Below are 27,631 nucleotides of genomic sequence, written 5' to 3'. Positions count from 1 at the left end.
GTGGATGTAGGGGGGCACTGGATGATGACAGTGTAGATGTAGGGGGGAACGGATGATGACAGCGTTGATGTAGGGGGCACTGGATGATGATGATAGTGTTATTGCAGGGGGCAACGGATGATGATAGTGTTGATGTAAGGGGCTCTGGATGGAGATAGTGATGATGCAGGGGCACTGGGTGATGATAGTGATGATGTAGGGGGCACTGGATGATGATATTATTGGTGTAGGGGACTCTGGATGATGATAGTGCTATTGCAGGGGGCACTGGGTGATGATGTAGGGGGCACTGGATGATGATATTATTGGTGCAGGGGGCTCTGGATGATGATAGTGATGATGCAGGGGCACTGGATGATGATAGTGATGGTGTAGGGGGCTCTGGATGATGATAGTATTGGTGTAGGGGGCACTGGATGATGATAGGGATGATGCAGGGGGCTCTGGATGATGATAGTGATGATGGAGGGGGCACTGGATGATGATAGTGATGATGGAGGGGGCACTGGATGATGATAGTGATGATGTAGGGGGCTCTGGATGGTGATAGTATTGTTGTAAGGGGCACTGGATGGTGATAGGGATGATGCATGGGGCACTGGATGATGATATTATTGGCGTAGGGGGCTCTGGATGATGATAGGGATGATGCAGGGGGCACCGGATGATGATACATTGTGGCTGCGGCCTCCTTGGATGTCCCTGTGGACGGGGCCGGGGCCGGTGACAGCTCCTCGGGATGTCCTATCCATGGACAGGGCAGGACGGGGAGGCCGGGGCCGCCTGTGTGTTACCCTCCCGCGCTCTCGGCAGCCCCAGCTCTTCCCCGGATGGGACAATCAGACTTGTGCGCGGCAGATCCTGTGGGGAAGATCCCAGTGACGGTGACAAGTGCGGGGAGGAGAAGCCGGCAGCTCCCGCGCCAGTGCGATCTCCGCACAATCACGGCGACGCGCGGATCGGGAGGACCATGGCGGAGATCCCGGGGCCCCCCTGCCGGCTCCCGCCCAGCGCCTCCGCCAGTGACGGCTGCACACGGTCAGAGAGGTTGTCGGGGAGTGGGGAGTCAGGGGGGGAGCGCGCGGGCCTGTCCGCTGGTGTCCGCTAAGGGGCTGCTCTCCCGGGCAGGGAAGCACACGGGCAGAGCGGGGCTTCGCTCAAGCACTGACAGTCGGCAGCGGCGCTCAGCGTCAGCCAATAGGAGCGGAGGACGATGCCACTCGGCAGCCAATCAGAGCGCCGCCGTTGTAGATATAAGAGGCGGGAGAGCGCGCTGCTCGCGATTCACGAACTGTCAGCAGAGTTTTGTGTACGAGTCCCTTCATATCTGAAGATGGCAGAAACCGCGCCCGCCGCCGCAGCTCCCCCTGCCGCCGAACCGGCCGCCAAGGCCAAGAAGCAGCCCAAGAAGGCCGCTGCCGCCAAGAAGAGCGCCAAGAAGCCCTCCGGCCCCAGCGTCTCCGAGCTCATCATCAAAGCCGTGTCCGCCTCCAAGGAGCGCAGCGGGGTGTCCCTGGCCGCCCTCAAGAAGGCCCTGGCTGCCGGCGGCTACGACGTCGACAAGAATAACAGCCGCCTCAAGCTGGCCATCAAGGCGCAGGTCACCAAGGGCACCCTGCTCCAGGTCAAAGGCAGCGGCGCCTCCGGCTCCTTCAAGCTCAACAAGAAGCAGCTCGACACCAAGGACAAGGCGGCCAAGAAGAAGCCCGCAGCGGCCAAGCCCAAGAAGCCGGCCGCCGCCAGCGCCAAGAAAGCGCCCAAGTCTCCTAAGAAGCCCAAGAAGGCTCCCAGCGCCGCCAAGAGCCCCAAAAAGGCCAAGAAGCCTGCAGCAGCGGCGGCCAAGAGCCCCAAGAAAGCGGCCAAGAAGCCCAAGGCCGCCCCGAAGCCCAAGAAAGTCACCAAGAGCCCGGCTAAGAAGGCGGCCAAGCCCAAAGCTGCTGCCGCCAAGAGCCCGGCTAAGAAGAAGGCCGCTACTAAAGCCAAGAAGCCCGCGGCCAAGAAGTAAGCGGGAGCCGGCCTGTGCCCTTCCATATAAACCCCCCCCACAAAGGCTCTTCTCAGAGCCACCACCTCCTCCCCGACAGAGCTCTTACCCACAGCCCGCCGCACAGTATAAGCCGCCGGGTCATACCCCTCCAGCCCCCCGCCGCCACCAGCGTCACACTCCCGGGGACGTGGCCGGACTTCCACATGAGTCGTCCGCTCACTATGGGGGGAACAGAGCATCCCGGGAGGGGGCGAGGGCTTACAGCGTCTACAGTGGGACGGGGCCGCAGAGTAGAGAGCGGGAGGTGATGGGGGTCTATGTGCCCGCGCAGCCTGCATGCTGCTGAGGGTGGAGGCACTGGCAGTGCCCTGTGTGGATGGTGACAGGTGCGGGGGGAGCGCTCTGCAGTGATTGGGGCAGCGGTTGACACTTCCACGCGGGAGGGGAGGTTATCACCGGACGTTACGTCTATCCGCCTCTGTTAGCCAATGGCTGCTCGCTGTTTTTCCTCTTGTTTTGGCGGGCTTACGAATGAGCCAATGAAGTCGATGGGCGGGCTATACTTGAGCCAATGAGGACGAGTGCGGGAGCATAAATATCGCGCTCCGTGCCGGTTTCCTCACATCGCCGCTATTTGTGTGTGAGAGAAAGAAAAAAAAACCATGGCCAGAACTAAGCAGACCGCCCGCAAGTCCACCGGAGGCAAAGCGCCCCGCAAGCAGCTGGCTACCAAGGCAGCCAGGAAAAGCGCGCCCGCCACCGGCGGAGTCAAGAAGCCTCACCGCTACCGCCCCGGCACCGTGGCTCTCCGCGAGATCCGCCGTTACCAGAAGTCCACCGAGCTGCTCATCAGGAAGCTGCCCTTCCAGCGCCTGGTCAGAGAGATCGCTCAGGACTTCAAGACCGACCTGCGCTTCCAGAGCTCTGCCGTCATGGCGCTGCAGGAGGCCAGCGAGGCCTATCTGGTCGGCCTCTTCGAGGACACCAACCTGTGCGCCATCCACGCCAAGAGAGTCACCATCATGCCCAAAGACATCCAGCTGGCCCGCAGGATCCGCGGCGAGAGGGCCTAAGTCCTCCCCGGGTACCGTCCTACAAAACACAAAGGCTCTTTTCAGAGCCACCCACATCCTCCACAGGACGAGCTCAATAACCCCCACCTCCTCACACCCCACGTGTACCCTGCAGCCGGGGCGCTGCCTTCTATGACCGCTTTTCTACAGCCGCCGCCACCTCTCAGGCCTCTTGTCTATCTACAGGGAGACGCCGCGCTGCTCCCCAGGCTCCTAGTGCTGTCAGCGATGTCCCCTCCTCCCCAGGACAGGAATCGCTGCCCAGCGACACAAATATATAAAAAGTATATATATGTAAAATAGTAGTCTATTTTGTGTAGGATGTGTAAAGCGCTACGGAATATGATGGCGCTATACAAATAAATTGTAATGGCGGTATAGAGCGTGTTCTGCCACAGCACAAATCCTAAACCACACCCCTGACTAGTCACTGCCGAACCACACCCGTTCTGCCTCTCTGGTCACACCCGCAGCTGCGCTCACGGTCACAGTGCGAGGCGTTTGGGTTCTCTACCCCCCCAGTTACTGCCAGAGCTCCACACCTTTTTGGTCGCATGCCACTGCTGCGCTCCTCGGTGACTCTAGTCCTAGTTAGATCTGCAGTTTTCTATATTTCATCTCTATGTACATGTAGATGTGCAACCCCTCCCTCAGTTTGCCCGCCGCTCTCATGAGGCGGGAGTCTTTGTGCTGGGGGCCGCACACAGCGATGTAGCAGGGATTGTAGAAAGAGCGGGGGATTCAAAATGATGATACGTTCAGCGTTCAGCCAATAGGTGGCTAGGGGGAGGAGAGCTCAAGGACACGCCCCTTTCGTCACCACCGGTAGTTCTCTATCTGGTCCTCTCATTGTGTATATAAAAGAGACCTCGTCCAACGCAGTTACATTCGTTGTCTTACACGAGAGCGAGAAGATGTCTGGACGCGGCAAAGGAGGAAAGGGTCTTGGAAAAGGAGGCGCCAAGAGGCACAGGAAGGTGCTGCGTGATAACATCCAGGGAATCACCAAGCCCGCCATCCGCCGCCTGGCTCGCAGAGGAGGAGTCAAGCGTATCTCCGGCCTCATCTACGAGGAGACCCGCGGCGTCCTCAAGGTGTTCCTGGAGAACGTCATCCGGGACGCTGTCACCTACACCGAGCACGCCAAGAGGAAGACCGTCACCGCCATGGACGTGGTGTACGCGCTCAAGCGCCAGGGCCGCACTCTCTACGGCTTCGGAGGTTAAGACTCGTGCCCACCCGGCTCCATCTCACCCCCAAAGGCTCTTTTCAGAGCCACCCACCTCCTCCTAGAGAAGAGCTCGCACTCTGATGCTTTTGTTTCATACCGCTGTCTGTAGTCTAACACTCATCCCCTTGCCTCTAGATGTTTCCTGTGACTTGTAATGCGCTACGGAATGTGATGGCGCTACAGAAACGTAGCTTATTATCGAGCCCCCGCTGCTGGGGCCGCCGCAGTGCGGATTCTGGCGCTAATGAGAGCTGGGCCGGGGCTGTGTCAAATCAGCCCCGCGGCTGCTGCACAACATCTTTTGCCTAACGGAGGGGGAGGCTTATAGGAGCGGCTGGAGGAGATACCGCGGGCACTACACGTGTAACGGGGTGCATATGGCTGTTAGGCGCCCGGGCCAGATTTGAATTTTACCCTCCCTCCTCCGCACATAATCTCTCAGTGCTGCCGTTTTATGGCTTCTCCTACATACGGGACTGTTCGTTGCATCGCGATGACGCTGCGACAGCCGCAACACCTGAGTGCCTGTGTACTGCTCACACTACCCGGGCGTCTGCCGGGACACGGCGTCCAGGCATCCGCAGGCCACCACAAGAAGCGTCTGACACACAATCACTCGGGGCTCAGCATCTGCTCTAATAAAAGCCGTCAGTCTGACACAACACTGACGAGCGGGCGCGCGCCTGCCTGCCTGCCTGTCTGTGTCACCCGCCTCCCCCGGCTATTTATCCAGGCCGCCTCCCAGTGTCTTATCCAAGCATCCGCTTGGACACCAGGAGACGCTGCAAGTTCCCCAGTCCTACATGTTTGTCCCAATAACCGTGTAATATCCCTTGGATTCATGTGTCACCACTGCGCCCATCTCTTCCTGTTGTACAGAGGACGCACCCCGAGTGTTGTTACAACATTCCGCCCTATGCCCGCATGTATCAGTGGCCCCCGGGATGAGCACCAGCGACTGTCACGCCTCACCTAACAGTAGAAACGGCTGATAAGAGATTTACACACGGGGGTACCGTTGTACTTGACTCGGGATCGGGATGAGTGAGAGAAGGGTGAGCTCTGTTGTGGAGAGGGTGGGTGGCTCTTAGAAGAGCCTTTGGGGTGTTTGAGGTGCCGGGTAGGCAGGCGGGAGGCCGCTTACTTGGCGCTGGTGTACTTGGTGACGGCCTTGGTGCCCTCGGACACGGCGTGCTTGGCCAGCTCTCCGGGCAGCAGCAGGCGGACGGCGGTCTGGATCTCCCGGGAGGTGATGGTGGAGCGCTTGTTGTAGTGAGCCAGGCGGGAGGCTTCCCCTGCGATGCGCTCGAAGATGTCGTTGACGAAGGAGTTCATGATGCCCATGGCCTTGGAGGAGATGCCGGTGTCGGGGTGCACCTGCTTGAGCACCTTGTAGACGTAGATGGCGTAACTCTCCTTCCTGGTCTTCCTACGCTTCTTGCCGTCCTTCTTCTGGGCCTTGGTGACGGCTTTCTTGGAGCCCTTCTTGGGCGCTGGGGCGGACTTGGCGGGATCAGGCATGATGCAGCGGTTACTATTATCCGAGACACGGAGAACAATGTCCCGCACCTCCCCGCGCCGCGGTATTTATAGCCGGGCTATGCAAATGAGCGACGCCGGCTGCTCGCCCTGCTATTGGAGGAGCGAGTCGTGTCATCTCCGTGTTCACTGCTGAACCACGCCTCCTCATGCTGGTTGGTGAGTCTAAGAGCCGCGCCTCTATTGGTAGGATTTCAATCCGGCCAATGACAGAGAGTGAGGAGCGGGCGGGAAGGTATAAGAGGCGGCAGGAGGCGGCTGAGCGGCATCAGTCGTACTGAATCTCTAGCATCATGTCTGGACGTGGCAAACAAGGAGGAAAGGTCCGCGCTAAGGCCAAGACCCGCTCATCCCGGGCCGGCCTGCAGTTCCCCGTCGGTCGTGTGCACAGGCTCCTCCGCAAGGGCAACTACGCCGAGAGAGTCGGGGCCGGCGCTCCCGTCTACCTGGCCGCCGTGCTCGAGTACCTCACCGCTGAGATCCTCGAGCTGGCCGGCAACGCCGCCCGGGACAACAAGAAGACCCGCATCATCCCCCGCCACCTGCAGCTGGCCGTGCGCAACGACGAGGAGCTCAACAAGCTGCTGGGAGGAGTCACCATCGCCCAGGGAGGCGTCCTGCCCAACATCCAGGCCGTGCTGCTGCCCAAGAAGACCGAGAGCAGCAAGCCCGCCAAGAGCAAGTGAGCGCCGCCGCCGCTGCTGCTCCAGCACCCGATCCCCACTACACACAAAGGCTCTTCTAAGAGCCACCCACCTCCTCCTGACAGAGCTGCAGCCCCGGGTGTCTCCCCGGTACATCACACACACTCTCTATACAATACTACGTGTACACCACACATTATACTGCTCGTGTCTGCGCTCCCCCGCCTCTATCGCTCTCCTGCCGGTGTCACTAGTTGCTAGCGGCTACACAAAGGGGATGGATGTGACCGCCCGCCCCGCAGGCTGCGCCCCGACTCTCCGTCACTGGGGGGCGCTGCACCCTCCCGGCCGGGCACGGCATCTCCGGGAGCCGAGGAGGATGGCGCTCGCCCTCCACGCAGGGACGGAGCTGCGGCTGTTGACGTCACACAGAGCGAGCGAACGAGCGGGAGATTCAAACCCCCCCCCAACAACTTTCCGACTGAGAACTAAATGGTTCTACACTAGATCTGCAGGATTGTCCACCAGGTGGCGCTTTTTGGGAAATGGTCACATTGCCCCCAACAGTAGCCAATATAGTCCCAGTGGCGTCAAAAGATTCACAATGCTACCCGATTGGGCAATATTATTACCCCTAAACATATGAAAGAATTAAAAAAATAAATAATAAAGTAGCTAGTAAAATGTAAATTTTATTACATTCAAATACCAATGCTGAACAAGTTAAAATTGACACACAAATGGAGGAACAACATACAGAAACAAACTATTACACAAGGGCCCGAGTGTACACAACAGAAGCAATCAATGGTGTTCCCTGCACTTTTTGCAGTGTACTAAGTAAGTAGTGCCGAAAACGGTCTCAAAACTAATCAGACTCTGACCAAGGCATGAAACAGAAAAGGGTAATGAATAATTCGCACATATGCCCAAAAATAAAGAAATTCCTGCATCCAAAGCCTGCAGGGGAACAGGATTAAAGTGCATAGCAACCACGGACCATTCCTCCTGACGAAGCCGTTTGGCGAAACGCGCGTCGAGGCAATCACCGGGTTGAGACCTTGATACTGGTGACCGGCACACACCATCTAACTCTGCACCAAAAGAAAGGTAAAAAAAACCACATATGTTTCTTAGATAGTGATTGCACAGCGATAAGGAAAACAGTAAGATTTAGGTGCAGTCTAACCTTTGTTTGGCCGGGCAAGTAAGGATGCAATAAGTATTTTATATTCACCAGCTAAGGTCTCTCCCGTTTAGTGCATTAAGTTTTTAATCTTTCTACACTTTTCTACTTTTTCTATGTTTTTAAAACAAATGTTTTTGCTGTCCCCCCTGAGACTTTTTTTCCAGATAATCCCATGGCATTGCTTAACCCCTTAAGGACGCAGGGTTTTTCGGCCGATTTCTCGCTCTCCAACTTCAAAAATCCATAACTTTTTCATTTTTACGTGTACAGACCTGTGTGAGGGCTTATTTTGTGCGTAACAAATTTTACTTTCCCGTGATGTTATTTATTTTAACATGCCGTGTACTGCGTAGCTGAAAAAAAATTCCAAATGTGGAAAAATTGAAAAAAAACGTCACGTGCGTCACGTTCTTGTGGGCTCAGTTTTTACGACTTTCACTCTTCGCTCCAAATAACACGCCTACTTTATTCTTTGGTTCGGTGCGATCGCGGTGATACCAAATTTAGATTTAGATTTAGTTTTAATACATTTTCAAAAATTAAACGAATGTGTACAAAAAAGAAAAAAAAAATTTCGCCATCTTCTGACGCTAATAACTTTTTCATACTTTGGCGCACGGAGATGTGTGAGGTGTCATTTTTTGCCAAATGAGGCGACGTTTTCATTGCTACCGTTTTGAGGTCTGTGCGATATTTTGATCATTTTTTATTTCATTTTTTATGTTATGTAAAAAGGTGTAAAAGTCGCATTTCGGACATTTGGGCGTCATTTCCCGCCTCGGAGGTCACCGCCGTCCGTAACCGTTTTTATATTTTGATAGGTCGGGCATTTTGGGACGCGGCGATACCTAATATGTTTGTGATTTTTACTGTTTATTATGTTTTATATCCGTTCTAGGGAAAGGGGGGTGATTTGAACTTTTAATATTTTATTAATTTTTTTTATTTTTTAAACTTTTTTTTTTCTTTTTTTTTTCACTATCTTTTAGACCATCTAGGGTACATTAACCCTAGATGGTCAGATCGCTCCTACCATATACTGCAATACTTCTGTATTGCAATATATGGCATTTTTGCAGCACATTCATTACAATGAGCCACTGGCTCATTGTAACGAATCTGCAGCTGCCAGATAGCCTCGTGTCAAAAGAAGACACGAGGCTACCATGGCAACCGATCGCCGCCCCCCGATGACGTTCGGGGGCGTGGCGATCGAAAAAAAGATGGCGGCGCCCGCGCGCCGCCGTCTTTTAAGTGCCGCCGGCGACTTTGCCGGCGGCAACGGGGGGGTTAATAGCCGCGATCGGTGCTAGCACCGACCGCGGTTATTAGCAGTGGGGGTTTTATGCATTTTGCAAAAACCCCCACCTTTGTATGAAGAGGACTCAGCCCGTGAGCCCTCTTCATACATCCCTTATACCTCTGCGCCGTAGAGCTACGGCGCAGAGCGTTAAGGGGTTAAACTAAGTGAAAGAACCCATGTTTTGTATCTTTTAAAGTTGAATTCTAAATAAAAGATAACTTTTAATACTCTACTGCCACCTAGTGTCGTTTAGTTATAGGTGTAATCGGAAGGATTATAATTGTGGTATATCCAGGAATATCCACCGACGCATTCCTGGAGGAAGAAAGCCATTGCTTTGGACAACATGTCGGTGGATATTCCTGTTTGTCCTTCTGGACCATCCGTACCTTGTGGGTGACGTCACCGGTACATCTGTTTTTACTAGTCTGACTTAGCGAAGCTACCGGCCGGGGCTTCGCTATTGCTCAGCTATTGCTTGGACTACAACGGGGACTATAGTGTGAACCTGGACCAAAGAAATCACACTGTTGGATTCATTTTGCTGGACCCGCGGAAACCCGCTAGAGGGGGTGCTACAGGTTAGTGTTCCACCAAAACATGACAACTGATACCAGCGACGGCAACGGTTCCAATCATACCCATAGCGTGCGCCCTCGTGATCCCTAACATTTTCTTTGCAAGACCGAATAAACCCCGACACGTGTTTCGCCACGATATGGCTTCTTCTGGGAGAGCCGATTGGCCGATATGGTTACACTGCCAGATCCTACCGTAGCCAAAATAGTCACAGTGACCCCAGAAGAAGCCAATATTGTCAAAGTGCCCTCACAGCAGCCACTGTAGTCGCAGTGACCCAACTGGAGCCAAATTGGTAACAATACCACATTAGCCAAAAATAGCCAAATGCCTGCACCACGTCACCCAAATTAAGCACAGCGCCCCCACAATAATCTAAGGACCCCACACAGTAGCCCGGCCAAGGCCACCCCGAAGCCTAAGAAAGTCACCAAAGAGCCCCCACAACTGCCAAAAAGCCACAGTAGCTGCAACAAGTAAAAAAGAAAAAAGGAATTGCGCACCATGAGACCGCTGGATCGTTAGGATTAGTCCACCAGTCGGGCTCAGCTTCCATTTCATAAGCTGCTGCTACGGGACGAGGAAAGCCGAGCTCTGATTGGACGCCACAAGCAACAGAACAGTCACGCTCACAGACACTTCCACGATGCGGCGACCTGCGCAGGGTCACGCGCACCACAAGTCAAAGGCAGCGACTGACAAGGCAGAGCAGCGGGCTTCTACGCCTTACACTACGGCAGAGTCACAGGTAAAATATAGCCCCGCACCAACAACTTGAAAGATTGCCTCCAGGTGCGGCAGCCGACAGGAGAAGCTGGCAGCTCCCCGAGTAGTCGCACATTCACTGCCGTGCGCAGATCGGGAGCGCCCACCACCTTCACTTCCTCCTCTGAGAGAAAGAAGAAATGGGCTACACCAACCTCCTTCATAGGAGAACTTATGGACTGTACCATCACCCTTACCTCTTCTGAGGCTGACTGATTCTCCCCTTCACAAGGGATGCAATGGACCAGTCCACTTTCCCATCACCTTTGCCGCCGCCGTCGACGACGACGACGTTTGCAGAAGGGGGTATTAAATATTAAAAGTCCAACTTGAAAATGCTGCTCACCTGCTGGGAGCAGCCCCGGGGAGCACAACATCTTCCTCACAGTGATCTCCATCTTGAACTTGACTTTCTATGACAACTTGTCAAACCCACCATGGGGTTTCCACACTAGGCTGCCACCATAGACTTGGCTCACTGACACTCTGCGTATGTAGTGTTATTTACAGAGAGTTGTCCCACAATCTAGGCGGCTAGTCTGCGACTACAGTACTGATTTGTCCCAAGTAGAAGTAGAATTTTGAACTTCATAGGTGACATGTCTTCTCCTCTGGGTTTGGAACTACATGGCGAACTTTCCCTGCCATGACTTATTGCTGCACAATTAAACGTTCTATGAGGAGCCAAAGTGAAATCTCCACACTGCACCCCTAAGAACAACACAGTCACTTTCATTACAATTCCACCTGGATAACAGAATGTATTGTGCTGCCACATATTGGAAATATTTAGCTATTTATGGCAGTGGGAGAAAGGCCTTCAGCCATAGCGGTGATGTCAGGATGTCTGCAGTCCACCTGTGAGCCAATCAAAGCCTTACCTCTCACTCCACAGCTGACCGGGCTGCTTAACCTTTATATATCATAGATACCCCTCACACACACCACAAGACAACACCAAATGATTATAGAGTTGATGCAGGGGGCACTGGATGATGATAGTGTTATTGTAGAGGGCAATAGATAATGATAGTGTGGATGTAGGGGGCACTGGATGATGACAGTGTAGATGTAGGGGGGAACGGATGATGACAGCGTTGATGTAGGGGGCACTGGATGATGATGATAGTGTTATTGCAGGGGGCAACGGATGATGATAGTGTTGATGTAAGGGGCTCTGGATGGAGATAGTGATGATGCAGGGGCACTGGGTGATGATAGTGATGATGTAGGGGGCACTGGATGATGATATTATTGGTGTAGGGGACTCTGGATGATGATAGTGCTATTGCAGGGGGCACTGGGTGATGATGTAGGGGGCACTGGATGATGATATTATTGGTGCAGGGGGCTCTGGATGATGATAGTGATGATGCAGGGGCACTGGATGATGATAGTGATGGTGTAGGGGGCTCTGGATGATGATAGTATTGGTGTAGGGGGCACTGGATGATGATAGGGATGATGCAGGGGGCTCTGGATGATGATAGTGATGATGGAGGGGGCACTGGATGATGATAGTGATGATGGAGGGGGCACTGGATGATGATAGTGATGATGGAGGGGGCTCTGGATGGTGATAGTATTGTTGTAAGGGGCACTGGATGGTGATAGGGATGATGCATGGGGCACTGGATGATGATATTATTGGCGTAGGGGGCTCTGGATGATGATAGGGATGATGCAGGGGGCACCGGATGATGATACATTGTGGCTGCGGCCTCCTTGGATGTCCCTGTGGACGGGGCCGGGGCCGGTGACAGCTCCTCGGGATGTCCTATCCATGGACAGGGCAGGACGGGGAGGCCGGGGCCGCCTGTGTGTTACCCTCCCGCGCTCTCGGCAGCCCCAGCTCTTCCCCGGATGGGACAATCAGACTTGTGCGCGGCAGATCCTGTGGGGAAGATCCCAGTGACGGTGACAAGTGCGGGGAGGAGAAGCCGGCAGCTCCCGCGCCAGTGCGATCTCCGCACAATCACGGCGACGCGCGGATCGGGAGGACCATGGCGGAGATCCCGGGGCCCCCCTGCCGGCTCCCGCCCAGCGCCTCCGCCAGTGACGGCTGCACACGGTCAGAGAGGTTGTCGGGGAGTGGGGAGTCAGGGGGGGAGCGCGCGGGCCTGTCCGCTGGTGTCCGCTAAGGGGCTGCTCTCCCGGGCAGGGAAGCACACGGGCAGAGCGGGGCTTCGCTCAAGCACTGACAGTCGGCAGCGGCGCTCAGCGTCAGCCAATAGGAGCGGAGGACGATGCCACTCGGCAGCCAATCAGAGCGCCGCCGTTGTAGATATAAGAGGCGGGAGAGCGCGCTGCTCGCGATTCACGAACTGTCAGCAGAGTTTTGTGTGCGAGTCCCTTCATATCTGAAGATGGCAGAAACCGCGCCCGCCGCCGCAGCTCCCCCTGCCGCCGAACCGGCCGCCAAGGCCAAGAAGCAGCCCAAGAAGGCCGCTGCCGCCAAGAAGAGCGCCAAGAAGCCCTCCGGCCCCAGCGTCTCCGAGCTCATCATCAAAGCCGTGTCCGCCTCCAAGGAGCGCAGCGGGGTGTCCCTGGCCGCCCTCAAGAAGGCCCTGGCTGCCGGCGGCTACGACGTCGACAAGAATAACAGCCGCCTCAAGCTGGCCATCAAGGCGCAGGTCACCAAGGGCACCCTGCTCCAGGTCAAAGGCAGCGGCGCCTCCGGCTCCTTCAAGCTCAACAAGAAGCAGCTCGACACCAAGGACAAGGCGGCCAAGAAGAAGCCCGCAGCGGCCAAGCCCAAGAAGCCGGCCGCCGCCAGCGCCAAGAAAGCGCCCAAGTCTCCTAAGAAGCCCAAGAAGGCTCCCAGCGCCGCCAAGAGCCCCAAAAAGGCCAAGAAGCCTGCAGCAGCGGCGGCCAAGAGCCCCAAGAAAGCGGCCAAGAAGCCCAAGGCCGCCCCGAAGCCCAAGAAAGTCACCAAGAGCCCGGCTAAGAAGGCGGCCAAGCCCAAAGCTGCTGCCGCCAAGAGCCCGGCTAAGAAGAAGGCCGCTACTAAAGCCAAGAAGCCCGCGGCCAAGAAGTAAGCGGGAGCCGCCCTGTGCCCTTCCATATAAACCCCCCACAAAGGCTCTTCTCAGAGCCACCACCTCCTCCCCGACAGAGCTCTTACCCACAGCCCGCCGCACAGTATAAGCCGCCGGGTCATACCCCTCCAGCCCCCCGCCGCCACCAGCGTCACACTCCCGGGGACGTGGCCGGACTTCCACATGAGTCGTCCGCTCACTATGGGGGGAACAGAGCATCCCGGGAGGGGGCGAGGGCTTACAGCGTCTACAGTGGGACGGGGCCGCAGAGTAGTGAGCGGGAGGTGATGGGGGTCTATGTGCCCGCGCAGCCTGCATGCTGCTGAGGGTGGAGGCACTGGCAGTGCCCTGTGTGGATGGTGACAGGTGCGGGGGGAGCGCTCTGCAGTGATTGGGGCAGCGGTTGACACTTCCACGCGGGAGGGGAGGTTATCACCGGACGTTACGTCTATCCGCCTCTGTTAGCCAATGGCTGCTCGCTGTTTTTCCTCTTGTTTTGGCGGGCTTACGAATGAGCCAATGAAGTCGATGGGCGGGCTATACTTGAGCCAATGAGGACGAGTGCGGGAGCATAAATATCGCGCTCCGTGCCGGTTTCCTCACATCGCCGCTATTTGTGTGTGAGAGAAAGAAAAAAAAAACCATGGCCAGAACTAAGCAGACCGCCCGCAAGTCCACCGGAGGCAAAGCGCCCCGCAAGCAGCTGGCTACCAAGGCAGCCAGGAAAAGCGCGCCCGCCACCGGCGGAGTCAAGAAGCCTCACCGCTACCGCCCCGGCACCGTGGCTCTCCGCGAGATCCGCCGTTACCAGAAGTCCACCGAGCTGCTCATCAGGAAGCTGCCCTTCCAGCGCCTGGTCAGAGAGATCGCTCAGGACTTCAAGACCGACCTGCGCTTCCAGAGCTCTGCCGTCATGGCGCTGCAGGAGGCCAGCGAGGCCTATCTGGTCGGCCTCTTCGAGGACACCAACCTGTGCGCCATCCACGCCAAGAGAGTCACCATCATGCCCAAAGACATCCAGCTGGCCCGCAGGATCCGCGGCGAGAGGGCCTAAGTCCTCCCCGGGTACCGTCCTACAAAACACAAAGGCTCTTTTCAGAGCCACCCACATCCTCCACAGGACGAGCTCAATAACCCCCACCTCCTCACACCCCACGTGTACCCTGCAGCCGGGGCGCTGCCTTCTATGACCGCTTTTCTACAGCCGCCGCCACCTCTCAGGCCTCTTGTCTATCTACAGGGAGACGCCGCGCTGCTCCCCAGGCTCCTAGTGCTGTCAGCGATGTCCCCTCCTCCCCAGGACAGGAATCGCTGCCCAGCGACACAAATATATAAAAAGTATATATATGTAAAATAGTAGTCTATTTTGTGTAGGATGTGTAAAGCGCTACGGAATATGATGGCGCTATACAAATAAATTGTAATGGCGGTATAGAGCGTGTTCTGCCACAGCACAAATCCTAAACCACACACCTGACTAGTCACTGCCGAACCACACCCGTTCTGCCTCTCTGGTCACACCCGCAGCTGCGCTCACGGTCACAGTGCGAGGCGTTTGGGTTCTCTACCCCCCCAGTTACTGCCAGAGCTCCACACCTTTTTGGTCGCATGCCACTGCTGCGCTCCTCGGTGACTCTAGTCCTAGTTAGATCTGCAGTTTTCTATATTTCATCTCTATGTACATGTAGATGTGCAACCCCTCCCTCAGTTTGCCCGCCGCTCTCATGAGGCGGGAGTCTTTGTGCTGGGGGCCGCACACAGCGATGTAGCAGGGATTGTAGAAAGAGCGGGGGATTCAAAATGATGATACGTTCAGCGTTCAGCCAATAGGTGGCTAGGGGGAGGAGAGCTCAAGGACACGCCCCTTTCGTCACCACCGGTAGTTCTCTATCTGGTCCTCTCATTGTGTATATAAAAGAGACCTCGTCCAACGCAGTTACATTCGTTGTCTTACACGAGAGCGAGAAGATGTCTGGACGCGGCAAAGGAGGAAAGGGTCTTGGAAAAGGAGGCGCCAAGAGGCACAGGAAGGTGCTGCGTGATAACATCCAGGGAATCACCAAGCCCGCCATCCGCCGCCTGGCTCGCAGAGGAGGAGTCAAGCGTATCTCCGGCCTCATCTACGAGGAGACCCGCGGCGTCCTCAAGGTGTTCCTGGAGAACGTCATCCGGGACGCTGTCACCTACACCGAGCACGCCAAGAGGAAGACCGTCACCGCCATGGACGTGGTGTACGCGCTCAAGCGCCAGGGCCGCACTCTCTACGGCTTCGGAGGTTAAGACTCGTGCCCACCCGGCTCCATCTCACCCCCAAAGGCTCTTTTCAGAGCCACCCACCTCCTCCTAGAGAAGAGCTCGCACTCTGATGCTTTTGTTTCATACCGCTGTCTGTAGTCTAACACTCATCCCCTTGCCTCTAGATGTTTCCTGTGACTTGTAATGCGCTACGGAATGTGATGGCGCTACAGAAACGTAGCTTATTATCGAGCCCCCGCTGCTGGGGCCGCCGCAGTGCGGATTCTGGCGCTAATGAGAGCTGGGCCGGGGCTGTGTCAAATCAGCCCCGCGGCTGCTGCACAACATCTTTTGCCTAACGGAGGGGGAGGCTTATAGGAGCGGCTGGAGGAGATACCGCGGGCACTACACGTGTAACGGGGTGCATATGGCTGTTAGGCGCCCGGGCCAGATTTGAATTTTACCCTCCCTCCTCCGCACATAATCTCTCAGTGCTGCCGTTTTATGGCTTCTCCTACATACGGGACTGTTCGTTGCATCGCGATGACGCTGCGACAGCCGCAACACCTGAGTGCCTGTGTACTGCTCACACTACCCGGGCGTCTGCCGGGACACGGCGTCCAGGCATCCGCAGGCCACCACAAGAAGCGTCTGACACACAATCACTCGGGGCTCAGCATCTGCTCTAATAAAAGCCGTCAGTCTGACACAACACTGACGAGCGGGCGCGCGCCTGCCTGCCTGCCTGTCTGTGTCACCCGCCTCCCCCGGCTATTTATCCAGGCCGCCTCCCAGTGTCTTATCCAAGCATCCGCTTGGACACCAGGAGACGCTGCAAGTTCCCCAGTCCTACATGTTTGTCCCAATAACCGTGTAATATCCCTTGGATTCATGTGTCACCACTGCGCCCATCTCTTCCTGTTGTACAGAGGACGCACCCCGAGTGTTGTTACAACATTCCGCCCTATGCCCGCATGTATCAGTGGCCCCCGGGATGAGCACCAGCGACTGTCACGCCTCACCTAACAGTAGAAACGGCTGATAAGAGATTTACACACGGGGGTACCGTTGTACTTGACTCGGGATCGGGATGAGTGAGAGAAGGGTGAGCTCTGTTGTGGAGAGGGTGGGTGGCTCTTAGAAGAGCCTTTGGGGTGTTTGAGGTGCCGGGTAGGCAGGCGGGAGGCCGCTTACTTGGCGCTGGTGTACTTGGTGACGGCCTTGGTGCCCTCGGACACGGCGTGCTTGGCCAGCTCTCCGGGCAGCAGCAGGCGGACGGCGGTCTGGATCTCCCGGGAGGTGATGGTGGAGCGCTTGTTGTAGTGAGCCAGGCGGGAGGCTTCCCCTGCGATGCGCTCGAAGATGTCGTTGACGAAGGAGTTCATGATGCCCATGGCCTTGGAGGAGATGCCGGTGTCGGGGTGCACCTGCTTGAGCACCTTGTAGACGTAGATGGCGTAACTCTCCTTCCTGGTCTTCCTACGCTTCTTGCCGTCCTTCTTCTGGGCCTTGGTGACGGCTTTCTTGGAGCCCTTCTTGGGCGCTGGCGCGGACTTGGCGGGATCAGGCATGATGCAGCGGTTACTATTATCCGAGACACGGAGAACAATGTCCCGCACCTCCCCGCGCCGCGGTATTTATAGCCGGGCTATGCAAATGAGCGACGCCGGCTGCTCGCCCTGCTATTGGAGGAGCGAGTCGTGTCATCTCCGTGTTCACTGCTGAACCACGCCTCCTCATGCTGGTTGGTGAGTCTAAGAGCCGCGCCTCTATTGGTAGGATTTCAATCCGGCCAATGACAGAGAGTGAGGAGCGGGCGGGAAGGTATAAGAGGCGGCAGGAGGCGGCTGAGCGGCATCAGTCGTACTGAATCTCTAGCATCATGTCTGGACGTGGCAAACAAGGAGGAAAGGTCCGCGCTAAGGCCAAGACCCGCTCATCCCGGGCCGGCCTGCAGTTCCCCGTCGGTCGTGTGCACAGGCTCCTCCGCAAGGGCAACTACGCCGAGAGAGTCGGGGCCGGCGCTCCCGTCTACCTGGCCGCCGTGCTCGAGTACCTCACCGCTGAGATCCTCGAGCTGGCCGGCAACGCCGCCCGGGACAACAAGAAGACCCGCATCATCCCCCGCCACCTGCAGCTGGCCGTGCGCAACGACGAGGAGCTCAACAAGCTGCTGGGAGGAGTCACCATCGCCCAGGGAGGCGTCCTGCCCAACATCCAGGCCGTGCTGCTGCCCAAGAAGACCGAGAGCAGCAAGCCCGCCAAGAGCAAGTGAGCGCCGCCGCCGCTGCTGCTCCAGCACCCGATCCCCACTACACACAAAGGCTCTTCTAAGAGCCACCCACCTCCTCCTGACAGAGCTGCAGCCCCGGGTGTCTCCCCGGTACATCACACACTCTCTCTATACAATACTACGTGTACACCACACATTATACTGCTCGTGTCTGCGCTCCCCCGCCTCTATCGCTCTCCTGCCGGTGTCACTAGTTGCTAGCGGCTACACAAAGGGGATGGATGTGACCGCCCGCCCCGCAGGCTGCGCCCCGACTCTCCGTCACTGGGGGGCGCTGCACCCTCCCGGCCGGGCACGGCATCTCCGGGAGCCGAGGAGGATGGCGCTCGCCCTCCACGCAGGGACGGAGCTGCGGCTGTTGACGTCACACAGAGCGAGCGAACGAGCGGGAGATTCAAACCCCCCCCCAACAACTTTCCGACTGAGAACTAAATGGTTCTACACTAGATCTGCAGGATTGTCCACCAGGTGGCGCTTTTTGGGAAATGGTCACATTGCCCCCAACAGTAGCCAATATAGTCCCAGTGGCGTCAAAAGATTCACAATGCTACCCGATTGGGCAATATTATTACCCCTAAACATATGAAAGAATTAAAAAAATAAATAATAAAGTAGCTAGTAAAATGTAAATTTTATTACATTCAAATACCAATGCTGAACAAGTTAAAATTGACACACAAATGGAGGAACAACATACAGAAACAAACTATTACACAAGGGCCCGAGTGTACACAACAGAAGCAATCAATGGTGTTCCCTGCACTTTTTGCAGTGTACTAAGTAAGTAGTGCCGAAAACGGTCTCAAAACTAATCAGACTCTGACCAAGGCATGAAACAGAAAAGGGTAATGAATAATTCGCACATATGCCCAAAAATAAAGAAATTCCTGCATCCAAAGCCTGCAGGGGAACAGGATTAAAGTGCATAGCAACCACGGACCATTCCTCCTGACGAAGCCGTTTGGCGAAACGCGCGTCGAGGCAATCACCGGGTTGAGACCTTGATACTGGTGACCGGCACACACCATCTAACTCTGCACCAAAAGAAAGGTAAAAAAAACCACATATGTTTCTTAGATAGTGATTGCACAGCGATAAGGAAAACAGTAAGATTTAGGTGCAGTCTAACCTTTGTTTGGCCGGGCAAGTAAGGATGCAATAAGTATTTTATATTCACCAGCTAAGGTCTCTCCCGTTTAGTGCATTAAGTTTTTAATCTTTCTACACTTTTCTACTTTTTCTATGTTTTTAAAACAAATGTTTTTGCTGTCCCCCCTGAGACTTTTTTTCCAGATAATCCCATGGCATTGCTTAACCCCTTAAGGACGCAGGGTTTTTCGGCCGATTTCTCGCTCTCCAACTTCAAAAATCCATAACTTTTTCATTTTTACGTGTACAGACCTGTGTGAGGGCTTATTTTGTGCGTAACAAATTTTACTTTCCCGTGATGTTATTTATTTTAACATGCCGTGTACTGCGTAGCTGAAAAAAAATTCCAAATGTGGAAAAATTGAAAAAAAACGTCACGTGCGTCACGTTCTTGTGGGCTCAGTTTTTACGACTTTCACTCTTCGCTCCAAATAACACGCCTACTTTATTCTTTGGTTCGGTGCGATCGCGGTGATACCAAATTTAGATTTAGATTTAGTTTTAATACATTTTCAAAAATTAAACGAATGTGTACAAAAAAGAAAAAAAAAATTTCGCCATCTTCTGACGCTAATAACTTTTTCATACTTTGGCGCACGGAGATGTGTGAGGTGTCATTTTTTGCCAAATGAGGCGACGTTTTCATTGCTACCGTTTTGAGGTCTGTGCGATATTTTGATCATTTTTTATTTCATTTTTTATGTTATGTAAAAAGGTGTAAAAGTCGCATTTCGGACATTTGGGCGTCATTTCCCGCCTCGGAGGTCACCGCCGTCCGTAACCGTTTTTATATTTTGATAGGTCGGGCATTTTGGGACGCGGCGATACCTAATATGTTTGTGATTTTTACTGTTTATTATGTTTTATATCCGTTCTAGGGAAAGGGGGGTGATTTGAACTTTTAATATTTTATTAATTTTTTTTATTTTTTAAACTTTTTTTTTTCTTTTTTTTTTCACTATCTTTTAGACCATCTAGGGTACATTAACCCTAGATGGTCAGATCGCTCCTACCATATACTGCAATACTTCTGTATTGCAATATATGGCATTTTTGCAGCACATTCATTACAATGAGCCACTGGCTCATTGTAACGAATCTGCAGCTGCCAGATAGCCTCGTGTCAAAAGAAGACACGAGGCTACCATGGCAACCGATCGCCGCCCCCCGATGACGTTCGGGGGCGTGGCGATCGAAAAAAAGATGGCGGCGCCCGCGCGCCGCCGTCTTTTAAGTGCCGCCGGCGACTTTGCCGGCGGCAACGGGGGGGTTAATAGCCGCGATCGGTGCTAGCACCGACCGCGGTTATTAGCAGTGGGGGTTTTATGCATTTTGCAAAAACCCCCACCTTTGTATGAAGAGGACTCAGCCCGTGAGCCCTCTTCATACATCCCTTATACCTCTGCGCCGTAGAGCTACGGCGCAGAGCGTTAAGGGGTTAAACTAAGTGAAAGAACCCATGTTTTGTATCTTTTAAAGTTGAATTCTAAATAAAAGATAACTTTTAATACTCTACTGCCACCTAGTGTCGTTTAGTTATAGGTGTAATCGGAAGGATTATAATTGTGGTATATCCAGGAATATCCACCGACGCATTCCTGGAGGAAGAAAGCCATTGCTTTGGACAACATGTCGGTGGATATTCCTGTTTGTCCTTCTGGACCATCCGTACCTTGTGGGTGACGTCACCGGTACATCTGTTTTTACTAGTCTGACTTAGCGAAGCTACCGGCCGGGGCTTCGCTATTGCTCAGCTATTGCTTGGACTACAACGGGGACTATAGTGTGAACCTGGACCAAAGAAATCACACTGTTGGATTCATTTTGCTGGACCCGCGGAAACCCGCTAGAGGGGGTGCTACAGGTTAGTGTTCCACCAAAACATGACAACTGATACCAGCGACGGCAACGGTTCCAATCATACCCATAGCGTGCGCCCTCGTGATCCCTAACATTTTCTTTGCAAGACCGAATAAACCCCGACACGTGTTTCGCCACGATATGGCTTCTTCTGGGAGAGCCGATTGGCCGATATGGTTACACTGCCAGATCCTACCGTAGCCAAAATAGTCACAGTGACCCCAGAAGAAGCCAATATTGTCAAAGTGCCCTCACAGCAGCCACTGTAGTCGCAGTGACCCAACTGGAGCCAAATTGGTAACAATACCACATTAGCCAAAAATAGCCAAATGCCTGCACCACGTCACCCAAATTAAGCACAGCGCCCCCACAATAATCTAAGGACCCCACACAGTAGCCCGGCCAAGGCCACCCCGAAGCCTAAGAAAGTCACCAAAGAGCCCCCACAACTGCCAAAAAGCCACAGTAGCTGCAACAAGTAAAAAAGAAAAAAGGAATTGCGCACCATGAGACCGCTGGATCGTTAGGATTAGTCCACCAGTCGGGCTCAGCTTCCATTTCATAAGCTGCTGCTACGGGACGAGGAAAGCCGAGCTCTGATTGGACGCCACAAGCAACAGAACAGTCACGCTCACAGACACTTCCACGATGCGGCGACCTGCGCAGGGTCACGCGCACCACAAGTCAAAGGCAGCGACTGACAAGGCAGAGCAGCGGGCTTCTACGCCTTACACTACGGCAGAGTCACAGGTAAAATATAGCCCCGCACCAACAACTTGAAAGATTGCCTCCAGGTGCGGCAGCCGACAGGAGAAGCTGGCAGCTCCCCGAGTAGTCGCACATTCACTGCCGTGCGCAGATCGGGAGCGCCCACCACCTTCACTTCCTCCTCTGAGAGAAAGAAGAAATGGGCTACACCAACCTCCTTCATAGGAGAACTTATGGACTGTACCATCACCCTTACCTCTTCTGAGGCTGACTGATTCTCCCCTTCACAAGGGATGCAATGGACCAGTCCACTTTCCCATCACCTTTGCCGCCGCCGTCGACGACGACGACGTTTGCAGAAGGGGGTATTAAATATTAAAAGTCCAACTTGAAAATGCTGCTCACCTGCTGGGAGCAGCCCCGGGGAGCACAACATCTTCCTCACAGTGATCTCCATCTTGAACTTGACTTTCTATGACAACTTGTCAAACCCACCATGGGGTTTCCACACTAGGCTGCCACCATAGACTTGGCTCACTGACACTCTGCGTATGTAGTGTTATTTACAGAGAGTTGTCCCACAATCTAGGCGGCTAGTCTGCGACTACAGTACTGATTTGTCCCAAGTAGAAGTAGAATTTTGAACTTCATAGGTGACATGTCTTCTCCTCTGGGTTTGGAACTACATGGCGAACTTTCCCTGCCATGACTTATTGCTGCACAATTAAACGTTCTATGAGGAGCCAAAGTGAAATCTCCACACTGCACCCCTAAGAACAACACAGTCACTTTCATTACAATTCCACCTGGATAACAGAATGTATTGTGCTGCCACATATTGGAAATATTTAGCTATTTATGGCAGTGGGAGAAAGGCCTTCAGCCATAGCGGTGATGTCAGGATGTCTGCAGTCCACCTGTGAGCCAATCAAAGCCTTACCTCTCACTCCACAGCTGACCGGGCTGCTTAACCTTTATATATCATAGATACCCCTCACACACACCACAAGACAACACCAAATGATTATAGAGTTGATGCAGGGGGCACTGGATGATGATAGTGTTATTGTAGAGGGCAATAGATAATGATAGTGTGGATGTAGGGGGCACTGGATGATGACAGTGTAGATGTAGGGGGGAACGGATGATGACAGCGTTGATGTAGGGGGCACTGGATGATGATGATAGTGTTATTGCAGGGGGCAACGGATGATGATAGTGTTGATGTAAGGGGCTCTGGATGGAGATAGTGATGATGCAGGGGCACTGGGTGATGATAGTGATGATGTAGGGGGCACTGGATGATGATATTATTGGTGTAGGGGACTCTGGATGATGATAGTGCTATTGCAGGGGGCACTGGGTGATGATGTAGGGGGCACTGGATGATGATATTATTGGTGCAGGGGGCTCTGGATGATGATAGTGATGATGCAGGGGCACTGGATGATGATAGTGATGGTGTAGGGGGCTCTGGATGATGATAGTATTGGTGTAGGGGGCACTGGATGATGATAGGGATGATGCAGGGGGCTCTGGATGATGATAGTGATGATGGAGGGGGCACTGGATGATGATAGTGATGATGGAGGGGGCACTGGATGATGATAGTGATGATGGAGGGGGCACTGGATGATGATAGTGATGATGGAGGGGGCTCTGGATGGTGATAGTATTGTTGTAAGGGGCACTGGATGGTGATAGGGATGATGCATGGGGCACTGGATGATGATATTATTGGCGTAGGGGGCTCTGGATGATGATAGGGATGATGCAGGGGGCACCGGATGATGATACATTGTGGCTGCGGCCTCCTTGGATGTCCCTGTGGACGGGGCCGGGGCCGGTGACAGCTCCTCGGGATGTCCTATCCATGGACAGGGCAGGACGGGGAGGCCGGGGCCGCCTGTGTGTTACCCTCCCGCGCTCTCGGCAGCCCCAGCTCTTCCCCGGATGGGACAATCAGACTTGTGCGCGGCAGATCCTGTGGGGAAGATCCCAGTGACGGTGACAAGTGCGGGGAGGAGAAGCCGGCAGCTCCCGCGCCAGTGCGATCTCCGCACAATCACGGCGACGCGCGGATCGGGAGGACCATGGCGGAGATCCCGGGGCCCCCCTGCCGGCTCCCGCCCAGCGCCTCCGCCAGTGACGGCTGCACACGGTCAGAGAGGTTGTCGGGGAGTGGGGAGTCAGGGGGGGAGCGCGCGGGCCTGTCCGCTGGTGTCCGCTAAGGGGCTGCTCTCCCGGGCAGGGAAGCACACGGGCAGAGCGGGGCTTCGCTCAAGCACTGACAGTCGGCAGCGGCGCTCAGCGTCAGCCAATAGGAGCGGAGGACGATGCCACTCGGCAGCCAATCAGAGCGCCGCCGTTGTAGATATAAGAGGCGGGAGAGCGCGCTGCTCGCGATTCACGAACTGTCAGCAGAGTTTTGTGTGCGAGTCCCTTCATATCTGAAGATGGCAGAAACCGCGCCCGCCGCCGCAGCTCCCCCTGCCGCCGAACCGGCCGCCAAGGCCAAGAAGCAGCCCAAGAAGGCCGCTGCCGCCAAGAAGAGCGCCAAGAAGCCCTCCGGCCCCAGCGTCTCCGAGCTCATCATCAAAGCCGTGTCCGCCTCCAAGGAGCGCAGCGGGGTGTCCCTGGCCGCCCTCAAGAAGGCCCTGGCTGCCGGCGGCTACGACGTCGACAAGAATAACAGCCGCCTCAAGCTGGCCATCAAGGCGCAGGTCACCAAGGGCACCCTGCTCCAGGTCAAAGGCAGCGGCGCCTCCGGCTCCTTCAAGCTCAACAAGAAGCAGCTCGACACCAAGGACAAGGCGGCCAAGAAGAAGCCCGCAGCGGCCAAGCCCAAGAAGCCGGCCGCCGCCAGCGCCAAGAAAGCGCCCAAGTCTCCTAAGAAGCCCAAGAAGGCTCCCAGCGCCGCCAAGAGCCCCAAAAAGGCCAAGAAGCCTGCAGCAGCGGCGGCCAAGAGCCCCAAGAAAGCGGCCAAGAAGCCCAAGGCCGCCCCGAAGCCCAAGAAAGTCACCAAGAGCCCGGCTAAGAAGGCGGCCAAGCCCAAAGCTGCTGCCGCCAAGAGCCCGGCTAAGAAGAAGGCCGCTACTAAAGCCAAGAAGCCCGCGGCCAAGAAGTAAGCGGGAGCCGCCCTGTGCCCTTCCATATAAACCCCCCACAAAGGCTCTTCTCAGAGCCACCACCTCCTCCCCGACAGAGCTCTTACCCACAGCCCGCCGCACAGTATAAGCCGCCGGGTCATACCCCTCCAGCCCCCCGCCGCCACCAGCGTCACACTCCCGGGGACGTGGCCGGACTTCCACATGAGTCGTCCGCTCACTATGGGGGGAACAGAGCATCCCGGGAGGGGGCGAGGGCTTACAGCGTCTACAGTGGGACGGGGCCGCAGAGTAGTGAGCGGGAGGTGATGGGGGTCTATGTGCCCGCGCAGCCTGCATGCTGCTGAGGGTGGAGGCACTGGCAGTGCCCTGTGTGGATGGTGACAGGTGCGGGGGGAGCGCTCTGCAGTGATTGGGGCAGCGGTTGACACTTCCACGCGGGAGGGGAGGTTATCACCGGACGTTACGTCTATCCGCCTCTGTTAGCCAATGGCTGCTCGCTGTTTTTCCTCTTGTTTTGGCGGGCTTACGAATGAGCCAATGAAGTCGATGGGCGGGCTATACTTGAGCCAATGAGGACGAGTGCGGGAGCATAAATATCGCGCTCCGTGCCGGTTTCCTCACATCGCCGCTATTTGTGTGTGAGAGAAAGAAAAAAAACCATGGCCAGAACTAAGCAGACCGCCCGCAAGTCCACCGGAGGCAAAGCGCCCCGCAAGCAGCTGGCTACCAAGGCAGCCAGGAAAAGCGCGCCCGCCACCGGCGGAGTCAAGAAGCCTCACCGCTACCGCCCCGGCACCGTGGCTCTCCGCGAGATCCGCCGTTACCAGAAGTCCACCGAGCTGCTCATCAGGAAGCTGCCCTTCCAGCGCCTGGTCAGAGAGATCGCTCAGGACTTCAAGACCGACCTGCGCTTCCAGAGCTCTGCCGTCATGGCGCTGCAGGAGGCCAGCGAGGCCTATCTGGTCGGCCTCTTCGAGGACACCAACCTGTGCGCCATCCACGCCAAGAGAGTCACCATCATGCCCAAAGACATCCAGCTGGCCCGCAGGATCCGCGGCGAGAGGGCCTAAGTCCTCCCCGGGTACCGTCCTACAAAACACAAAGGCTCTTTTCAGAGCCACCCACATCCTCCACAGGACGAGCTCAATAACCCCCACCTCCTCACACCCCACGTGTACCCTGCAGCCGGGGCGCTGCCTTCTATGACCGCTTTTCTACAGCCGCCGCCACCTCTCAGGCCTCTTGTCTATCTACAGGGAGACGCCGCGCTGCTCCCCAGGCTCCTAGTGCTGTCAGCGATGTCCCCTCCTCCCCAGGACAGGAATCGCTGCCCAGCGACACAAATATATAAAAAGTATATATATGTAAAATAGTAGTCTATTTTGTGTAGGATGTGTAAAGCGCTACGGAATATGATGGCGCTATACAAATAAATTGTAATGGCGGTATAGAGCGTGTTCTGCCACAGCACAAATCCTAAACCACACACCTGACTAGTCACTGCCGAACCACACCCGTTCTGCCTCTCTGGTCACACCCGCAGCTGCGCTCACGGTCACAGTGCGAGGCGTTTGGGTTCTCTACCCCCCCAGTTACTGCCAGAGCTCCACACCTTTTTGGTCGCATGCCACTGCTGCGCTCCTCGGTGACTCTAGTCCTAGTTAGATCTGCAGTTTTCTATATTTCATCTCTATGTACATGTAGATGTGCAACCCCTCCCTCAGTTTGCCCGCCGCTCTCATGAGGCGGGAGTCTTTGTGCTGGGGGCCGCACACAGCGATGTAGCAGGGATTGTAGAAAGAGCGGGGGATTCAAAATGATGATACGTTCAGCGTTCAGCCAATAGGTGGCTAGGGGGAGGAGAGCTCAAGGACACGCCCCTTTCGTCACCACCGGTAGTTCTCTATCTGGTCCTCTCATTGTGTATATAAAAGAGACCTCGTCCAACGCAGTTACATTCGTTGTCTTACACGAGAGCGAGAAGATGTCTGGACGCGGCAAAGGAGGAAAGGGTCTTGGAAAAGGAGGCGCCAAGAGGCACAGGAAGGTGCTGCGTGATAACATCCAGGGAATCACCAAGCCCGCCATCCGCCGCCTGGCTCGCAGAGGAGGAGTCAAGCGTATCTCCGGCCTCATCTACGAGGAGACCCGCGGCGTCCTCAAGGTGTTCCTGGAGAACGTCATCCGGGACGCTGTCACCTACACCGAGCACGCCAAGAGGAAGACCGTCACCGCCATGGACGTGGTGTACGCGCTCAAGCGCCAGGGCCGCACTCTCTACGGCTTCGGAGGTTAAGACTCGTGCCCACCCGGCTCCATCTCACCCCCAAAGGCTCTTTTCAGAGCCACCCACCTCCTCCTAGAGAAGAGCTCGCACTCTGATGCTTTTGTTTCATACCGCTGTCTGTAGTCTAACACTCATCCCCTTGCCTCTAGATGTTTCCTGTGACTTGTAATGCGCTACGGAATGTGATGGCGCTACAGAAACGTAGCTTATTATCGAGCCCCCGCTGCTGGGGCCGCCGCAGTGCGGATTCTGGCGCTAATGAGAGCTGGGCCGGGGCTGTGTCAAATCAGCCCCGCGGCTGCTGCACAACATCTTTTGCCTAACGGAGGGGGAGGCTTATAGGAGCGGCTGGAGGAGATACCGCGGGCACTACACGTGTAACGGGGTGCATATGGCTGTTAGGCGCCCGGGCCAGATTTGAATTTTACCCTCCCTCCTCCGCACATAATCTCTCAGTGCTGCCGTTTTATGGCTTCTCCTACATACGGGACTGTTCGTTGCATCGCGATGACGCTGCGACAGCCGCAACACCTGAGTGCCTGTGTACTGCTCACACTACCCGGGCGTCTGCCGGGACACGGCGTCCAGGCATCCGCAGGCCACCACAAGAAGCGTCTGACACACAATCACTCGGGGCTCAG

At 55.3% G+C, this 27,631-nt stretch overlaps 13 protein-coding genes across 13 annotated transcripts; 11 read left to right on the top strand and 2 right to left on the bottom strand.

Annotated features, from left to right (window-relative positions):
- Positions 1–1,333: 1,333 nt before the first annotated feature.
- LOC140117243 (histone H1A-like) lies at positions 1,334–2,005 on the top strand. Its single transcript, XM_072133734.1, has one exon. The coding sequence runs from the start codon at positions 1,334–1,336 to the stop codon at positions 2,003–2,005; it is 672 nt and encodes a 223-aa protein (XP_071989835.1).
- Positions 2,006–2,625: 620 nt separating this feature from the next.
- Positions 2,626–3,401, top strand: LOC140117244 (histone H3). Its single transcript, XM_072133735.1, has one exon. It carries the CDS (start codon positions 2,650–2,652, stop codon positions 3,058–3,060), a length of 411 nt encoding a protein of 136 aa, XP_071989836.1. The 5' UTR covers positions 2,626–2,649; the 3' UTR covers positions 3,061–3,401.
- A 560-nt stretch (positions 3,402–3,961) lies between these two features.
- On the top strand, positions 3,962–4,340 carry LOC140117247 (histone H4). The gene has a single exon (XM_072133738.1). The coding sequence runs from the start codon at positions 3,975–3,977 to the stop codon at positions 4,284–4,286; it is 312 nt and encodes a 103-aa protein (XP_071989839.1). The 5' UTR covers positions 3,962–3,974; the 3' UTR covers positions 4,287–4,340.
- A 1,091-nt stretch (positions 4,341–5,431) lies between these two features.
- Positions 5,432–5,812, bottom strand: LOC140117246 (histone H2B type 1-O-like). The gene has a single exon (XM_072133737.1). The coding sequence runs from the start codon at positions 5,810–5,812 to the stop codon at positions 5,432–5,434; it is 381 nt and encodes a 126-aa protein (XP_071989838.1).
- A 311-nt stretch (positions 5,813–6,123) lies between these two features.
- LOC140117245 (histone H2A type 1-like) lies at positions 6,124–7,419 on the top strand. Its single transcript, XM_072133736.1, has one exon. The coding sequence runs from the start codon at positions 6,124–6,126 to the stop codon at positions 6,514–6,516; it is 393 nt and encodes a 130-aa protein (XP_071989837.1). The 3' UTR covers positions 6,517–7,419.
- A 5,257-nt stretch (positions 7,420–12,676) lies between these two features.
- Positions 12,677–13,348, top strand: LOC140117237 (histone H1A-like). The gene has a single exon (XM_072133728.1). It carries the CDS (start codon positions 12,677–12,679, stop codon positions 13,346–13,348), a length of 672 nt encoding a protein of 223 aa, XP_071989829.1.
- A 626-nt stretch (positions 13,349–13,974) lies between these two features.
- LOC140117239 (histone H3) lies at positions 13,975–14,779 on the top strand. The gene has a single exon (XM_072133729.1). It carries the CDS (start codon positions 13,992–13,994, stop codon positions 14,400–14,402), a length of 411 nt encoding a protein of 136 aa, XP_071989830.1. The 5' UTR covers positions 13,975–13,991; the 3' UTR covers positions 14,403–14,779.
- A 524-nt stretch (positions 14,780–15,303) lies between these two features.
- Positions 15,304–15,682, top strand: LOC140117242 (histone H4). The gene has a single exon (XM_072133733.1). The coding sequence runs from the start codon at positions 15,317–15,319 to the stop codon at positions 15,626–15,628; it is 312 nt and encodes a 103-aa protein (XP_071989834.1). The 5' UTR covers positions 15,304–15,316; the 3' UTR covers positions 15,629–15,682.
- A 1,091-nt stretch (positions 15,683–16,773) lies between these two features.
- On the bottom strand, positions 16,774–17,157 carry LOC140117241 (histone H2B type 1-O-like). Its single transcript, XM_072133731.1, has one exon. It carries the CDS (start codon positions 17,152–17,154, stop codon positions 16,774–16,776), a length of 381 nt encoding a protein of 126 aa, XP_071989832.1. The 5' UTR covers positions 17,155–17,157.
- A 308-nt stretch (positions 17,158–17,465) lies between these two features.
- LOC140117240 (histone H2A type 1-like) lies at positions 17,466–18,761 on the top strand. The gene has a single exon (XM_072133730.1). It carries the CDS (start codon positions 17,466–17,468, stop codon positions 17,856–17,858), a length of 393 nt encoding a protein of 130 aa, XP_071989831.1. The 3' UTR covers positions 17,859–18,761.
- A 5,288-nt stretch (positions 18,762–24,049) lies between these two features.
- On the top strand, positions 24,050–24,721 carry LOC140117232 (histone H1A-like). Its single transcript, XM_072133723.1, has one exon. The coding sequence runs from the start codon at positions 24,050–24,052 to the stop codon at positions 24,719–24,721; it is 672 nt and encodes a 223-aa protein (XP_071989824.1).
- Positions 24,722–25,245: 524 nt separating this feature from the next.
- On the top strand, positions 25,246–26,150 carry LOC140117233 (histone H3). The gene has a single exon (XM_072133724.1). The coding sequence runs from the start codon at positions 25,363–25,365 to the stop codon at positions 25,771–25,773; it is 411 nt and encodes a 136-aa protein (XP_071989825.1). The 5' UTR covers positions 25,246–25,362; the 3' UTR covers positions 25,774–26,150.
- Positions 26,151–26,674: 524 nt separating this feature from the next.
- Positions 26,675–27,053, top strand: LOC140117236 (histone H4). Its single transcript, XM_072133727.1, has one exon. The coding sequence runs from the start codon at positions 26,688–26,690 to the stop codon at positions 26,997–26,999; it is 312 nt and encodes a 103-aa protein (XP_071989828.1). The 5' UTR covers positions 26,675–26,687; the 3' UTR covers positions 27,000–27,053.
- Positions 27,054–27,631: the final 578 nt, after the last annotated feature.

This window comes from Engystomops pustulosus, chromosome 2 (assembly GCF_040894005.1).
Source record: "Engystomops pustulosus chromosome 2, aEngPut4.maternal, whole genome shotgun sequence".
In the NCBI taxonomy this organism is placed as follows: domain Eukaryota; kingdom Metazoa; phylum Chordata; class Amphibia; order Anura; family Leptodactylidae; genus Engystomops; species Engystomops pustulosus.
Note: the sequence above shows the minus strand (reverse complement) of the source record. Positions and strands in the feature narration are given on the sequence as shown.

What these genes read in the sequence shown, in the direction of transcription:
- LOC140117243 (XM_072133734.1), top strand. Translation starts at nt 1,334, where the DNA reads ATGGCAGAAACCGCGCCCGCCGCCGCAGCTCCCCCTGCCGCCGAACCG.
- LOC140117242 (XM_072133733.1), top strand. Translation starts at nt 15,317, where the DNA reads ATGTCTGGACGCGGCAAAGGAGGAAAGGGTCTTGGAAAAGGAGGCGCC.
- LOC140117240 (XM_072133730.1), top strand. Translation starts at nt 17,466, where the DNA reads ATGTCTGGACGTGGCAAACAAGGAGGAAAGGTCCGCGCTAAGGCCAAG.
- LOC140117236 (XM_072133727.1), top strand. Translation starts at nt 26,688, where the DNA reads ATGTCTGGACGCGGCAAAGGAGGAAAGGGTCTTGGAAAAGGAGGCGCC.
- LOC140117247 (XM_072133738.1), top strand. Translation starts at nt 3,975, where the DNA reads ATGTCTGGACGCGGCAAAGGAGGAAAGGGTCTTGGAAAAGGAGGCGCC.
- LOC140117237 (XM_072133728.1), top strand. Translation starts at nt 12,677, where the DNA reads ATGGCAGAAACCGCGCCCGCCGCCGCAGCTCCCCCTGCCGCCGAACCG.
- LOC140117246 (XM_072133737.1), bottom strand. Translation starts at nt 5,812, where the DNA reads ATGCCTGATCCCGCCAAGTCCGCCCCAGCGCCCAAGAAGGGCTCCAAG.
- LOC140117239 (XM_072133729.1), top strand. Translation starts at nt 13,992, where the DNA reads ATGGCCAGAACTAAGCAGACCGCCCGCAAGTCCACCGGAGGCAAAGCG.
- LOC140117245 (XM_072133736.1), top strand. Translation starts at nt 6,124, where the DNA reads ATGTCTGGACGTGGCAAACAAGGAGGAAAGGTCCGCGCTAAGGCCAAG.
- LOC140117233 (XM_072133724.1), top strand. Translation starts at nt 25,363, where the DNA reads ATGGCCAGAACTAAGCAGACCGCCCGCAAGTCCACCGGAGGCAAAGCG.
- LOC140117244 (XM_072133735.1), top strand. Translation starts at nt 2,650, where the DNA reads ATGGCCAGAACTAAGCAGACCGCCCGCAAGTCCACCGGAGGCAAAGCG.
- LOC140117241 (XM_072133731.1), bottom strand. Translation starts at nt 17,154, where the DNA reads ATGCCTGATCCCGCCAAGTCCGCGCCAGCGCCCAAGAAGGGCTCCAAG.
- LOC140117232 (XM_072133723.1), top strand. Translation starts at nt 24,050, where the DNA reads ATGGCAGAAACCGCGCCCGCCGCCGCAGCTCCCCCTGCCGCCGAACCG.